The following is a 13,777-nucleotide window of genomic DNA, read 5'->3' on the forward strand; positions in this document are numbered from 1 at the left end:
TGTGGGAATATCTCCCAGGTTCCCATGAGGACAAAGGCTGTTTTAAACGTAAGGGTTAGGTTTAAGGTTACAATTAGGATTAGAATTTAGGTTTAGGGTTTAGGGAAAATAGGATTTTGAATGGAAATACATTTTAGGTCGCCACAAGGATCGTAAAACATTTACTATGTGTGTGTGTACATGGATTAGACACTGCCCATTTCCCAAAGTTGACATCTTTTTTTACCTGGGTGGTATTTCCATAGACTGTAGGGTATTTCAGAAAGCAGGATCAAAGGGTTTCCTAAAGATTCTACGTAATCCATAGTTAAAAGTTTTATCAGGATATTGGATTGTGGAAGTGAAATACAACTCTCAACGTGAATGAAAGCAATGGGCAATTCGTTTTTATAAATCCAACACTTTATTTGGAATTCGGAACAAATATTCCACAATCCCATTGCAAATTGTTCAATATCAATCTAGGTTATTGGTAGAATGATCAAATGCATCAATGGTCCAGTCTGTGGTGCAGAAAGGGGGTTGGGTTTAAAGCAGAAGAAGAAAAGGCCCGCAGTGATTTTAGTTTGCTCTCCAACCAGAGACAACAATGACGTGACATAGCAATTATGAGAACTATTGGTTTTGTAACACAAGACATTTTTACTCAAATAAAAAAAACATACAATCAAGCTCACAGACACAAAGCTCACACAGAACTGACACATGGTAGCACCTAGGTAAGTTAGTGCACACACGTTTGCGCTCACACAAACAATGCCACCCACACGTTACCACTCTTTCACACAGACACAGATGCACACACACAGAACAACACACACCCTCAGACAGTGTGACAGACAGTGTCAATCCTGGGGCTGGATGTCCAAAATGTTCTCAGCCAGGCTAGTGAGTTTGCTGTCTTCCAGTGCTCTGACCAGCCGGCCCAGTCGTGCCGCCCTCCCCTCCGCCTGGATGAAGCGGCTCAGCAGCTGATAGGCCTGCTCGTACAGCCCCTCCCTCTCATACTCGTAGGCCAGGTTGTCTATGGCCGGCCCCTTCAGCGCACGGCAGTTCTTGCCCAAGGCCCGCCCCACTTTCCTCCAGTCCCGCCCAACGCCGTTGGAGAACCGCTGCAGGTCCCCCGCCACCAGCATGCGGTCCTCTGATAGGTCAGGAGACAGAGTGGGAGGGGGTGTTAGAGACATGTATCCAGAGTCTATATATGTTTCTGCATGTAAGACGTGGTGTAAGTAAGTAAAATACAACAGCAACTTTCCAGCTACTGGCCCTCCTCTCTTACTTCTAGGCTACACTGCCGTCCCGGGTTTAGTAGATGACCCATAATGAGTGTCCTCTATACCAGAGATTGGGCAAGCTATAATGGTCCTCTTCCTCAAAGGACCACTTAGATTAAAACCAGCACTTGAGCCGACTAAAAGTGTCATCAAACTATTTGAGGCACAGGTCAATAACCTTCCATAGACCAGTGCTGGTCTACTGACCGAGAGTTGAGAAACACTGTTCTATGCCAGTGTATGAATGTAGAGGACCCAGGGGACAGCTCCCTGCTGAACCCCCACTGATGATAAGAAGCAGCCATGGAAGCCAGAGCCAACTCACCAAACACCCTCTTCTGGAACAGGAAACAGTTGCTGGGCACGGGGGGCTCTTCCTGTGTGAGGGTGGGTGGCTGGGGAATGTGACCCAAGGCCTGGCTCTGCAGCTGCTGGTCCAGCTCAGCAATCTCATCATCCCGTAGGCGATCCGGCTGTCAGGAAGTGACACCAACATTTAGAACACCCCATAGTGAGTCATTAGGCACAGCAGAGCACCTGTCAGGTATAGATTGGTGAAGTATTGCTTGTGATCTGTTGATCATATATTACCAGTAACAACACCACTATATATGGATTATAACCGGTATATAGTATATTACCTGTGACTGGTGGATGTGCTGCAGACAGAGCTCCAGGTCGTCCAGACAAAAGTCCAAAGTGTGCGTCCCGGCTTTGAGCTGGGTTTCCAATGCAAGCTCCTGTTGTGGGATGTGGAGGAGGCGGCAGGTGTGCTGGGAGAGGGACTGTTGTACGGCACCGGAGCCATAGCTCTGCAGGAACCTGCGGCACGCCGCCACATCCACAAACTTCACCTCCACACCCAGCAGAGGATCTGCATCGTGCAGCTTTAGGATCTCGTACCCCTCCAGCCCCCCAGCTGAGTCTGGGACACAGGCCAGGTAAGGTCAAAGGTTAGAGGTAACCATAGCGAATCACTGGCACAATTGTAATATTTTTCACTGCGACCATAAAATAAATATAACCTGACTGTGTATCCCTCCACTACTCTGGTCCAGGCAGAGCTCTGAACTCAACCGTGTTATGACTTCCTAAAAGATCTCCCAGCATTTATCTGACAGCAGTTTTTCATAAGCTTTTAACTATATTCATCCCCTCAGTAGATAAGCAGGTCACACTGCAACACCAGCCCTTTTTCACTCCCCATGACCACCAAGCTAAGCCTTTCTTTCTATCAATAATACATCTGCCTCACCCAATGCTCAGCATGCTCCCTACGCTAGCTGGAGACCGGATGGCCTGATGTGGCTCACCTGTGAGTGTCAGCTTGAGGACTTTGAAGACGCTGAACTTGCCCTGCTGGTCTTTGTAGAGAGAGAGCAGGTTCACTGCGGGACAGGAGTGCAGGAAGAGAACCGCACATCCTGTCCACGGGCCATCCTCTACACTCAGTGCCACCATTTTCTAAAATATCATATGGTACAACATCCCATACAAGATTAAAGTTCATAATGTCTCTGCTCTGTATGCTACTATTCAAACATTATGCTGAATTTTGTACAGCACAGGAGCTTGTACTTACAGCTACATTCTTACATACACAGTACACACACACTCCCCACTTGACATTATCACACGCATGCGCACTAACAGAAACAGACATGCATGTTGTCCTATAAATAGTTAATGGGAACTGTCTCTGTCCCTGCCTCGTTCCCCTTTTCCCTCTCATACATATCACACCTCCTCTCCTGCCTCTCTCAACTAAACATAGAGTACCTTTTCATCCATTATGTCCATTGTTTGAGCATTCCCGTCATCTGACCTCAGCTGTCACAAGCTTCTTCTGTGTTCCCTTCAAGCGTCTTCCTTCCTGCAGAGATAGAACATATATATTACTCAGGTAATCAACAGTCAACAGTTCAACAGTTCAAAGGCCAAGACACATCAATCAAATCCATTCTGGTATTAAAAAGAGTCAGGATCAAGATGCAGTCACAATACAATGGAACCCCTCACTTTATATTATCTCACTCCACGATTCTTACGTATCTTACCCTATCTTATATGTCATTACATTAATTTACTATTTAATGTCCCTTTACTACCCTGGGGCTTTTCTAGGATTTGAAGACTTTGGGGGCATAGCCCAAAGCCAGTAGGGGGGTCCAAGGGGCATTATCCCCCAGGAAGAATCTAAGGAATTTCAACAGTTAAATGCATTAATTTGGTGCACTTTGAGATTAATATTGAGAGAATATATATTTTTCAGGTAACGTGCACCTTCCCACCTGCCACAGGGTCTCTCTTCTCTGGAACACATACATCTACAGTGTATTGCCAAAAACCACTAAGACAAAACTGACTAAAGCCCCACAGTACCCAAACACCCTTTCTATCTCTCTCTCACACACACACACACACACACACACACACACACACACACACACAGCAGTAATTAGAAAACTTTAAGTGATAGTCTACTGTGTGCTCACCGCTCCTCTCGCGCTCTCCATCACTTTCTATGTGTCGTCTGTTGCTGTCTCTTAGTATTCTATGTTGCTGTCTTTTGTCTACCCTCCTCTCTCATCCTGTCCTGGTTGTAAAAAGTTTTAAAGTAAACAATTATTTTAATAGTAATTTCACAGGACTTTTTTTCACCTTACCTGCAAATTCTTTGTAAGCCATGTTTTATTTGTTCACTGTCTGTATTTCACTTCTTATAATTTGTGCAAATAAATAAAACAAATTAGATTCTTTAGAGCAGCTTGAAGTGATACAGTCTACTGTGTGCTCAATCCACCTGCCCTCTTCTGTAACTTTCTATGTCTCTTGTCTGTTGCTGTCTGTGTCTTGTTTGTTACCATCTCCCTTGTCTATCCTCTTCTGCTATGGCCTGTTCTGTTCTTCTGGTGTCTCTCTCCATCATATCATATTCTTCTGTTGCTGTCTCTGTGTCTGGTCTGGTGTGTTTCTTAAGTTTTGCAATCCAAAACGGTCAAGGGGATACTGGGGTAGCTTAACTTGTTTTGGGTCTGTGACCAGGTCACCTTAATCATGCTCTTCCCTACCATTTGCCACTGGCTGCTTCTGTTCTAATTGCTCCACTGGCCTGCTGTTCTCATCTGTCCTCCTCTTCCTATCTGAAAGGTAGAAAGGTGCAGCATGTCATTAGTTTGTTTTGAAGGGCGACTGCACTTCCTGATTTGGCCTTGTTTTAGATTTGGCTCAATAAGAAATGCTAGCGGGCATGACTGAATTCAAATGCGAGTTGCTTTTGGGGTGTGGTTTGATGTGGGTGTATCATGTGTATGTTCACAGGTGGAAAAAATTAGCCAACTTATATTGCCAATTAGCTTCAGCCGACTGGTGTGTGACCTGACTTTGGATAGCCTATCTCCGGGGCTAGTTATGGACAGTAAATAAATTACACAACGTAAATGAGAGAATATGTTCATGCCTAAAATCTAAAACAAGACCTTTTAGTTTTCTACATTTTACATTTAACATTTAGCAGACGCTCTTATCCAGAGCGACTTACAAATTGGTGCGTTCACCTTAAGACATCCAGTGGAACAGCCACTTTACAATAGTGCATCTAAATCTTTTAAGGGGGGGTGAGAAGGATTACTTTATCCTATCCTAGGTATTCCTGAAAGAGGTGGGGTTTCAGGTGTCTCCGGAAGGTGGTGATTGACTCCGCTGTCCTGGCGTCGTGAGGGAGTTTGTTCCACCATTGGGGGGCCAGAGCAGCGAACAGTTTTGACTGGGCTGCGCGGGAACTGTACTTCCTCAGTGGTAGGGAGGCGAGCAGGCCAGAGGTGGATGAACGCAGTGCCCTTGTTTGGGTGTAGGGCCTGATCAGAGCCTGGAGGTACTGAGGTGCCGTTCCCCTCACAGCTCCGTAGGCAAGCACCATGGTCTTGTAGCGGATGCGAGCTTCAACTGGAAGCCAGTGGAGAGAGCGGAGGAGCGGGGTGACGTGAGAGAACTTGGGAAGGTTGAACACCAGACGGGCTGCGGCGTTCTGGATGAGTTGTAGGGGTTTAATGGCACAGGCAGGGAGCCCAGCCAACAGCGAGTTGCAGTAATCCAGACGGGAGATGACAAGTGCCTGGATTAGGACCTGCGCTGCTTCCTGTGTGAGGCAGGGTCGTACTCTGCGGAGTTTGTTCCCAGTGATGCGTTGTGCAGACCGCACAACCCTCTGGAGAGCCCTGCTGTTGAGGGGGGTGCAGTTGCCGTACCAGGCGGTGGTACAGCCCGACAGGATGCTCTCGATTGCGCATCTGTAAAAGTCTGTCAAGGTTTTAGGTGACAAGACAAATTTCTTCAGCCTCCTGAGGTTGAAGAGGCACTGTTGCCCCTTCACCACACTGTCTGTGTGGGTAGACCATTTCAGTTTGTCTGTGATGTGTACGCCGAGAAACTTATACGTTCCACCTTCTCCACTATTGTCCCGTCTATGTGGATAGGGGGTTGCTCCCTCTACTGTTTCCTGAAATCCACGATCATCTCCTTTGTTTTTTCATGGAATGCTTTTAACATTTGTATTTCTACAATTCATATTTGGTTTGAGCTTTTTAAGTCATTGAAATTTGGAGCTATTGGAATTTTAACATATTGTCCCATGTACATTGTGTAATTTACAGAGCCCCATAGGGATATCCAAAATCAAACTGAATTTACCACAGGCATTATGATCGGGTCGCATGCAGCTGCTGTCACGATCGTTTGAAGCATACTCGGACCAACGTGCAGCGTGATCTGGGTTCCACATCTTTATTTAGTGAGACACACAAAACAATAAAGCAACAACGAACCAACAACGAAACATAACTAAGAGGTGTAACATACACAAACTCAAAACAATATCCCATAAAACACAGGTGGAAAAAATGCTACTTAAATATGATCCCCAATTAGAGACAACGATAGCCAGCGGCCTCTAATTGGGAATCATACCAAACACCAACATAGAAAAACTAAACTAGAACCCCACATAGAAAATAATAACTAGACAACCCCCAGTCACGCCCTGACCTACTCTACCATAGAAAATAAGGGCTCTCTATGGTCAGGACATGAGGGTACCCCTGCCCAAAGGTGCGGACTCTGGCCGCAAAACCTGAAACCAAAAGGGAGGGATAGGGGGGGGTCTAGTGTTGGCTCTGGTGCCGGGTGAAGTACCCGCTCATCCGTCAGAATCGGGGGCGGCTCTGGTGCAGGACGAAGAACCCACTCAGCTTGCGAATCCACCATCTTTGGTGGCGGCTCTGGTGCGGGCCGAAGAACCCGCTCATCCCGTGGATCCAGCCATGGACCCGGGCTGAACACTGTGCCTGGGCTGGACCTCGGTATCAAGGAAGGCTCCTGCCATGGAGCGGGACTGGACACCAGATCTGGACTGGACATCAGTGCAGAGGAAGGCACCGGCCATGGAGCTGGACTGGACGCCGTGCCTGGACTGGGCATCAGCGCAGGCTCCCGCCATAGAGCGGGACTGGACGCTGTGCCTGGACTGGGCACCAACGCAGAAGAAGACTCTGGCCTTGGAGCTGGACTGGACGCCGTGCTTAGACTGGGCATCGGCGCAGGGGAAGGCTCCGGCCATGGAGCTGGAGGTTCCGGACTGTTGACCGTCCCAGGAGGTTCCGGACTGTGGACCGTCTCAGGAGGTTCCGGACCGTGGACCGTCTCAGGAGGTTCCGGACCGTGGACCGTCTCAGGAGATTACTGACCATGGACTGTCGTTGGAGGTTCCGGACTGTGAACCGTCGCCGGAAGCTCTGGACTGGGGACCGTCGCCTGAAGCTCTGGACTGGGAAGGTGTACTGGAGGCCTGATGCGTGGGGCCGGCACAGGTGACACCGGACTGGTGACACGCACCTCAGGGAGAGTGCGAGGAGCAGGCACAGGACGCACCGGACTGGGAAGGCGCACTGGAGGACTGATGCGTGGGGCCAGCACAGGTGGCACCGGACTGGTGACACGCACCTCAGGGAGAGTGCGAAGAGCAGGCACAGGACGTACCTGACTGGAAAGCGCACTTGAGGGAGAGTGCGAGGAGCAGGCACAGGACGTACCGGACTGGGGGCACGCACTTCAGGGAGAGTGCGAGGAGCAGGCACAGGACGTACCAGACTGGGGACACGCACTTCAGGGAGAGTGCGAGGAGGAGACACATGACGCACCAGACTGGAGAGGTGCACTTGAGGCCAGAAGCGTGGAACCGGCACAGGTTGCACCAGACTGCTAACCGGATCCTCTGGTCGGATGTTGAGCAGAACACACTTGCACAACATCTCTCTCATCTCACTCTCTCCCAACTTCGCCATTGCCTCCCTGACAGTCTCTGGCTCTTTCCTCTGCTCAGCCGCCAGATCCATGTCCACCCCCCAAAAATAACACTTGGGGTTGTCCTTGGGCTTTCTGTAGGCGCGAACCCTGTTGTCATCCCTGTCCTCCATAATCTCCTTCCGTCTGTCTCCAAGGAAGGGTTTCGCATCTCCCCATCACTTATTCCCATGTCCAGAAATCCTTCCCTCTTTGGGCAAGCTGCTTGGTCCTGGTTTGATGGGATATTCTGTCACGATTGTTTGAAGCATACTCAAACCAACGTGCATTGTGATCTGGGTTCCACATCTTTATTTAGGGAAACGCACAAAACAATAAAGCTAGAACGAAACAAACAACGAAACGTAACTAAGAGGTGTAACATACACTAACTCAAAACAATATCCCATAAAACACAAGTGGAAAAAATGCTACTTAAATATGATCCCCAATTAGAGACAACGATAGCCAGCTGCCTCTAATTGGGAATCATACCAAACACCAACATAGAAAAACTAAAATAGAACCCCACATAGAAAATAATAACTAGAAAACCCCCAGTCACGCCCTGACCTACTCTACCATAGAAAATAAGGGCTCTCTATGGTCATGATGTGACAGCTGCACTCCGAATGTATTTTTACTTGTGTCCTGCCAACTGTGGGCTGGATTGAAACAAACCCAACCTTCATTTACGTTGTGACGCAGTCACATTTCAGTCTGGCTAAGGCCCCGGAAGCCCAGACCTAATCACGCCACTGGTACTACCCCAACCCACTCACTCACACACACAGTCCACCCTCTCTTAACGCCTGACCTCAACCTAACCCCTATCTCTGGTTAGACTTCTTTCAATGTGACTTGGTTCTGGTTTAGGGTCAAGAAAGTGCTTGATGTGCTAGACCTGGGAGAGAGATAAATAAAGGGAAAAGAGTATCTGAGCTGGATTATGCCCATATCCTCATATTATACTATTCATTTCTTATTTTATTTAACCTTTATTTAACTAGGCAAGTCATTAAAGAAACACATTTTTATTTACAATGACGGCATACCCCGGCCAAGCCCTAACCCGGACGACGCTGGGCCAATTGTGTGCCACCCTATGGGACTCCCAATCACAGCCGGTTGTGATACAGCCTGGAATCGAACCAGGGTCTGTAGTGACGCCTTTAGCACTGAGATGCAGTGCCTTAGACCTCTGCGCCACTCGGGAGCCCAAAAGAATACATATAAAAAAATTGGCCTGCAGGTGATTTTATTTGGCCCAAGTTTTCTGAGCAAAGAAAAATATTTATATTTTTTAAATTGCCGCCTATTGGGGAAGATAAAAGTCTAAAATCACCAGGAAATCATCTCAAATTGATTTTCATTTAGGAAATCTGTTCCCAAGTATTCTCACGCATCAATAGAGGCACATACAGTGCCTTCAGAAAGTATTCATACCCCTTGGCTTATTTCACATTTTGTTTCGTTACAGCCTGAATTAAAAAATGATTTAAAAAATGTTTTCTTACCCATCTACACACAATACCCCATAATGACAAGGTGAAAACATCTTTTAAGACATTTTAGTATATTTATTGGAAATTAAATACAGAAATATCATAAGTATTCACATCCTTGAGTCAATACATTAGAATCACCTTTGGCAGCAATTACAGCTGTGAGTCTTTCTGGGTAAGTCTCTAAGAGTTATTCTTTTTGTTATTCTTCAAGGTCTGTCAAGATGGTTGTTGATCATTGCTAGACAGGCATTTTCAAGTCTTGCCATATATTTTCAAGCCGATTTAAGTCAAAACTGTAACTAGGCCACTCAGGAACATTCAATGTCATCTTGGTAAGCAACTCCAGTGTATATTTGGCCTTGTGTTTTAGGTTATTGTCCTGCTGAAAGGTACATTCGTCTCCCAGTGTCTGTTGGAAAGCAGACTGAACCAGGTTTCCTTTAGGATTTTGCCTTTGCTTAGCTCCATTCTGTTTCTTTTTATCCTAAAAAACTCCCTAGTCCTTGCCGGTGACAAGTATACCCATAATATGTTGCAGCCACCACCATGCTTGAAAATATGAAGAGTGGTATGCATGTTTTGGAATATTTATTATTCTGTACAGGCTTCCTTCTTTTCACTCTGCCATTTAGGCTTATATTGTGGAGTAACTATATTGTTGTTGATCCATCCTCAGTTTTCTGTGATAGGAGAAACTCTTTGAAAGTCACCATTGTGGCCTCATGGTGAAATCCCTGAATGGTTTCCTTCTTCTACGGCAACTGAGTTAGGAAGGACGCCTGTATCTTTGTTGTGACTGGGTGTATTGATACACAATCAAAAGTGTAATTAATAACTTCACCTTGTTCAAAGGGATATTCAATGTCTGCATTTTTTCTATTTACCTATCTATCAAAAATCGGTCCACAGCTGAATGTAATTGTGGACCCCTGGCCTACATGTAATCATAAGCCATCATTACATTCATAGACCGGTAGTGTCATACATTACTAAAACTGAAAGTGTGCTGGATTAATTCACCAGATGTAGTCTAGAATACCATAGAGTGTATGAGGATTATGTCATCATCAAGAGTTTATTAATGCAACATTTAACATCCACCACTGCAGCGTCAAAGACTAAAATCATCCTGCCAAGTGCCAACCAAAGGATTCCTGGACATTGGTTCAATTCAGCGAATGCCATTCTTTTGATTAGGATGAAAACGAGAGTCTACAAGGTACAGACTGCCAAACAAGTCTAATTGGTCGGTTTCATTTTTTGTAGTGAATACTTATATGGTAGTCTATAGAGAGCAATAGTAATGATTCAATGGGAAAATAAACAAATACATTCATAAAGGTCATGTTAACTGACGAATAAATCAAATCAAATTTTATTTGTCACATACACATGGTTAGCAGATGTTAATGCGAGTGTAGCGAAATGCTTGTGCTTGTAGTTCCAACGGTGCAGTAATATCTAACAAGTAATTGAACAATTCCCAACAACTACCTAATACACACAAATCTAACAAGTAATCTAACAATTCCCAACAACTACCTAATACACACAAATCTAAAGGGGCGAATGAGAATATGTACATATATGTATATAGAACAAAATATGTAAGATCTCTTAAGCCTGTGTTACCTCAGACTTTATTTTTGTTGTTTATTATTACAAACTGGTGAGCTCTATGACGGGTTAGACTAATGAAAAACAGGGGCGCTGTTTTGAAGATACAAATATTTTGGAATATTTTATAAAGCATTTATTTGTTTTTGCCACGTTAACTCTATTACAGACACCTTAATGCATAGTTTTGAATCATATTATGTGAGCTAAGCATACAAATAAAAAATGAAAATATATAAAAACATTTTCCTTCAAGTAGAATTTTATGTGTCTAATATGTCACTGTCCCCACTGCTACAAAATACTTAAATACATGAAATTTTGTCCTTGAAAGATTTAAATGAAATACTGAAGAATTATATTCATAACTATGGAACTACTGCTTTTCTGAAGAGTGCCAATATGGCTTCAAAGTCTTTCATTGACCAATAGATAGCATCAGCAATCCAGGGTTTATATAAATCATTGGTTTAGACTACTGAGCCTACAAGACAGGTAGCACTGTGTGGTATGTAGTTCTGTGAAAACGCGAGTCCAGTGAGTCACATGTACAAGATGACAGGAATTTCACTACATTCTCTCCTGCTATGAGGCAAGAATATGACACAGCAGACTGGTCTCATAGACTAGACGTAACATAGTAAATGTAAATCTGGGTCACTCAAATCAATATGATATGTTACGTTTGGTATAGTGAAAGAGATGGAGACCCGCGCACTGTCGAAAAAAGGAATAAATCCAAAACGGAGACTTGAATGCAAAATAAAGACGATTATTAGAACATCATGGTTCCCAAATAAATTAAATGTAGATTTACACTGAGAATGGCCAAAGGCCGAAACTTTTGTGTTTTGTTTTCCCTTTTCATTTATGCACTTTCTTGCACTATGAATAACCTCAACCAGAAAAAAACTAAAGGAGGGTGGTTGGTCAGGAATATAATGTGAATGTGTTCGAATCTCATCACGGACAACTTTAGCATTTTAGCTAATTAGTAACTTCCCCTAACCTTAACACTTTTAGCGAACCCTTCCCCTAACATAACTCTTCCCTAACCCTTTAACCTAACTTTCAACCTTAACCCCTAGAGCTAGCTAATGTTAAAAATTCAATTTATTGTGTAACATATATGTTTTGGAAATTCAGAACATATTGTACGAATCACAATTTGTAACATATTGTAATGACACTGGGTTAATAAGCGCGGATATCGACTCTGCCGCTTGAGCATGCTTTTGTGGCACAGTCGATAGCGTGCTGGATTTCGGACTCGAAGGACGAGGGTTCGAGACCTGCGCGCTGCCTGTTTCATTACATTGGTGTCAGAAGTGGTCGGACCTTGCATCCACGACAGTGCGTGTGCTTGGCCGGTGAGAGTTCCTGTAAGACGTAGAGTCGCAAGCTAGTGCGAGGACGCGCTCTTTGAAAGAAGGGAATAGTGTAACGACCCTGGGTTTATAAGCGTGGATATCGACTCTGCCGCTTAAGCATGCTTTTGTGGCACAGTCAATAGCGAGCTGGACTTCGGGTTAGAAGGTCGAGTGTTCGAGACCTGCGCCCTGCCTGTTTCATTACAATATGGTACAAATTGCAATTTGTAATATGTCATATTAATAGTAATTTGTAACATATCATACGAAATGGATGATGGACATCCACAAATTAATACTTCCCATACGAAATGTAACATGTCTTGCGTTTACGTACAGAATAATACAGAATGCTCTGAGACCACGTTGGACACAGTGCGGTTCAGACTTTTAGGAAATTAGAAAAGTAGACCTACTTTATAGTAAATTAAGCTGCACCAAACACCGCCTATTGACCTTCAATAATAAATAAAAAACTATTGGTGAAGTTTTAATCATACATTGAAGTTGTTACAAAACAGTAGCCTAATCAACGATAGAAAGGAATCATTGCAACTTGAATACATTTTCTTTCATGATTGACGTAGTTATGCATTTGTTTACTGTCATTTGTGGCATTAACTGTTGTATAGGCTATAATTTCGTTTTGGGTTTAAAGTAAAATCATAATTGTATTGTTAACTTACCTTCAAAGAAAAAAATGTTGTAAGGACGGCAACACGACCTGACCACAGGAAAACACAGATACAGTAATAATTTCCCGACAGGCAATTGGTTACAGGGAAACCTGAGGCACTGTGATTGGTGAGAAAGAACATGCCGCTTCCCTATTGGTTAGAATCACGTATCTTTACAGGAAGGAAGTATTTGACTGTTTTTGTTGCTTGATTGGAAGGAAATATTTGTCGGAACTGATTCTTTACTGCTTTAGCTATTTGCTTGCAACTGTGTAGCTAATGACAATGTTGAAATTATATAATTGCATGTACCCACTGAACATGACACTAAAGGCAAAATGAATCGACTGAGAAGCAACATACCAAATAAGTAACAGGTTATTTGTTTAGGCCTATATAGATAGTTACTGTTATTTGATGTTTTTGGAAGCAGGGCCATGGGTGACGTTATTCATTTGCCCGGTTTAAATGTTGTTAACATGTATATTCCTTCCTCGAAGTAATCACTGCGCCATTTGAATGTTCCTTACGTGCACATCCACATTGTCAGACAAGAGATTATTTCAGAGAAGGTAGGCCACATTTATTAACAAGGAAATACATGTTCACTTTCAAAGGAAATACGTATGTTACAGACTGAAACTATGGCAACTGCTTGGGGACAAGAACAGGCCAGATGGAGCCTATAAACAGAATAGAAAGGATTCACATAAAAAACAAAAATGATGTGAGCAAGGCCCACATAAGGTCTGACAGTAAACTGTCGGTCTTATCTAGGCATGACAGGAAATGCCCTCACTATTAATCAGAGAGCCCCTTCCAAGAAAATTCGGACAGGTAGAGTCAAGACAGACTTGAGCCCTCTCTTCTTCTCTCAGAATCTGATATGCCAGCGCATCAATGTGCAAAGCTAAAATATCCTCATCGATTAATAAACCCTGGTGCTGAAATATATCTGTAGTGCTGTGTTACTGTCAAACACCCACACACAT

General features: G+C 44.2%; 1 protein-coding gene across 4 annotated transcripts; it reads right to left on the reverse strand.

Moving 5' to 3' along the window:
- Positions 1-380: 380 nt before the first annotated feature.
- Positions 381-12,886, reverse strand: LOC115112333 (tumor necrosis factor receptor type 1-associated DEATH domain protein). 4 transcript variants are annotated; one of them, XM_029639338.2, is made up of 7 exons: positions 12,795-12,879; positions 4,349-4,420; positions 3,057-3,150; positions 2,591-2,741; positions 1,919-2,202; positions 1,603-1,750; positions 381-1,144 (listed from the first exon to the last, which is right to left on the reverse strand). In XM_029639338.2, exons 3-7 carry the CDS (start codon positions 3,075-3,077, stop codon positions 846-848), a joined length of 903 nt encoding a protein of 300 aa, XP_029495198.1. In that variant the 5' UTR covers positions 3,078-3,150; positions 4,349-4,420; positions 12,795-12,879; the 3' UTR covers positions 381-845. The 4 variants fall into 4 exon arrangements, 3 of the variants coding, with proteins under 3 accessions (XP_029495198.1, XP_029495197.1, XP_029495199.1); XM_029639337.2 differs by lacking the exon at positions 4,349-4,420 and having other exon boundaries at positions 12,795-12,886; XM_029639339.1 differs by lacking the exons at positions 4,349-4,420; positions 12,795-12,879 and adding an exon at positions 3,773-3,873.
- Between the last annotated feature and the right edge of the window lie 891 nt (positions 12,887-13,777).

This window comes from Oncorhynchus nerka, linkage group LG27 (genome assembly GCF_034236695.1).
Source record: "Oncorhynchus nerka isolate Pitt River linkage group LG27, Oner_Uvic_2.0, whole genome shotgun sequence".
NCBI classification, from domain to species: Eukaryota; Metazoa; Chordata; class Actinopteri; order Salmoniformes; family Salmonidae; genus Oncorhynchus; species Oncorhynchus nerka.

What these genes read in the sequence shown, in the direction of transcription:
- LOC115112333 (XM_029639337.2), bottom strand. Translation starts at nt 3,077, where the DNA reads ATGGACATAATGGATGAAAAG. An exon ending in TGGACATAATGGATGAAAAG is followed by an intron (nt 2,742 to 3,056) that starts GTACTCTATGTT and finishes ATGATATTTTAG; the next exon opens with AAAATGGTGGCACTGAGTGT. An exon ending in AGCACATCCACCAGTCACAG is followed by an intron (nt 1,751 to 1,918) that starts GTAATATACTAT and finishes ACTTCCTGACAG; the next exon opens with CCGGATCGCCTACGGGATGA.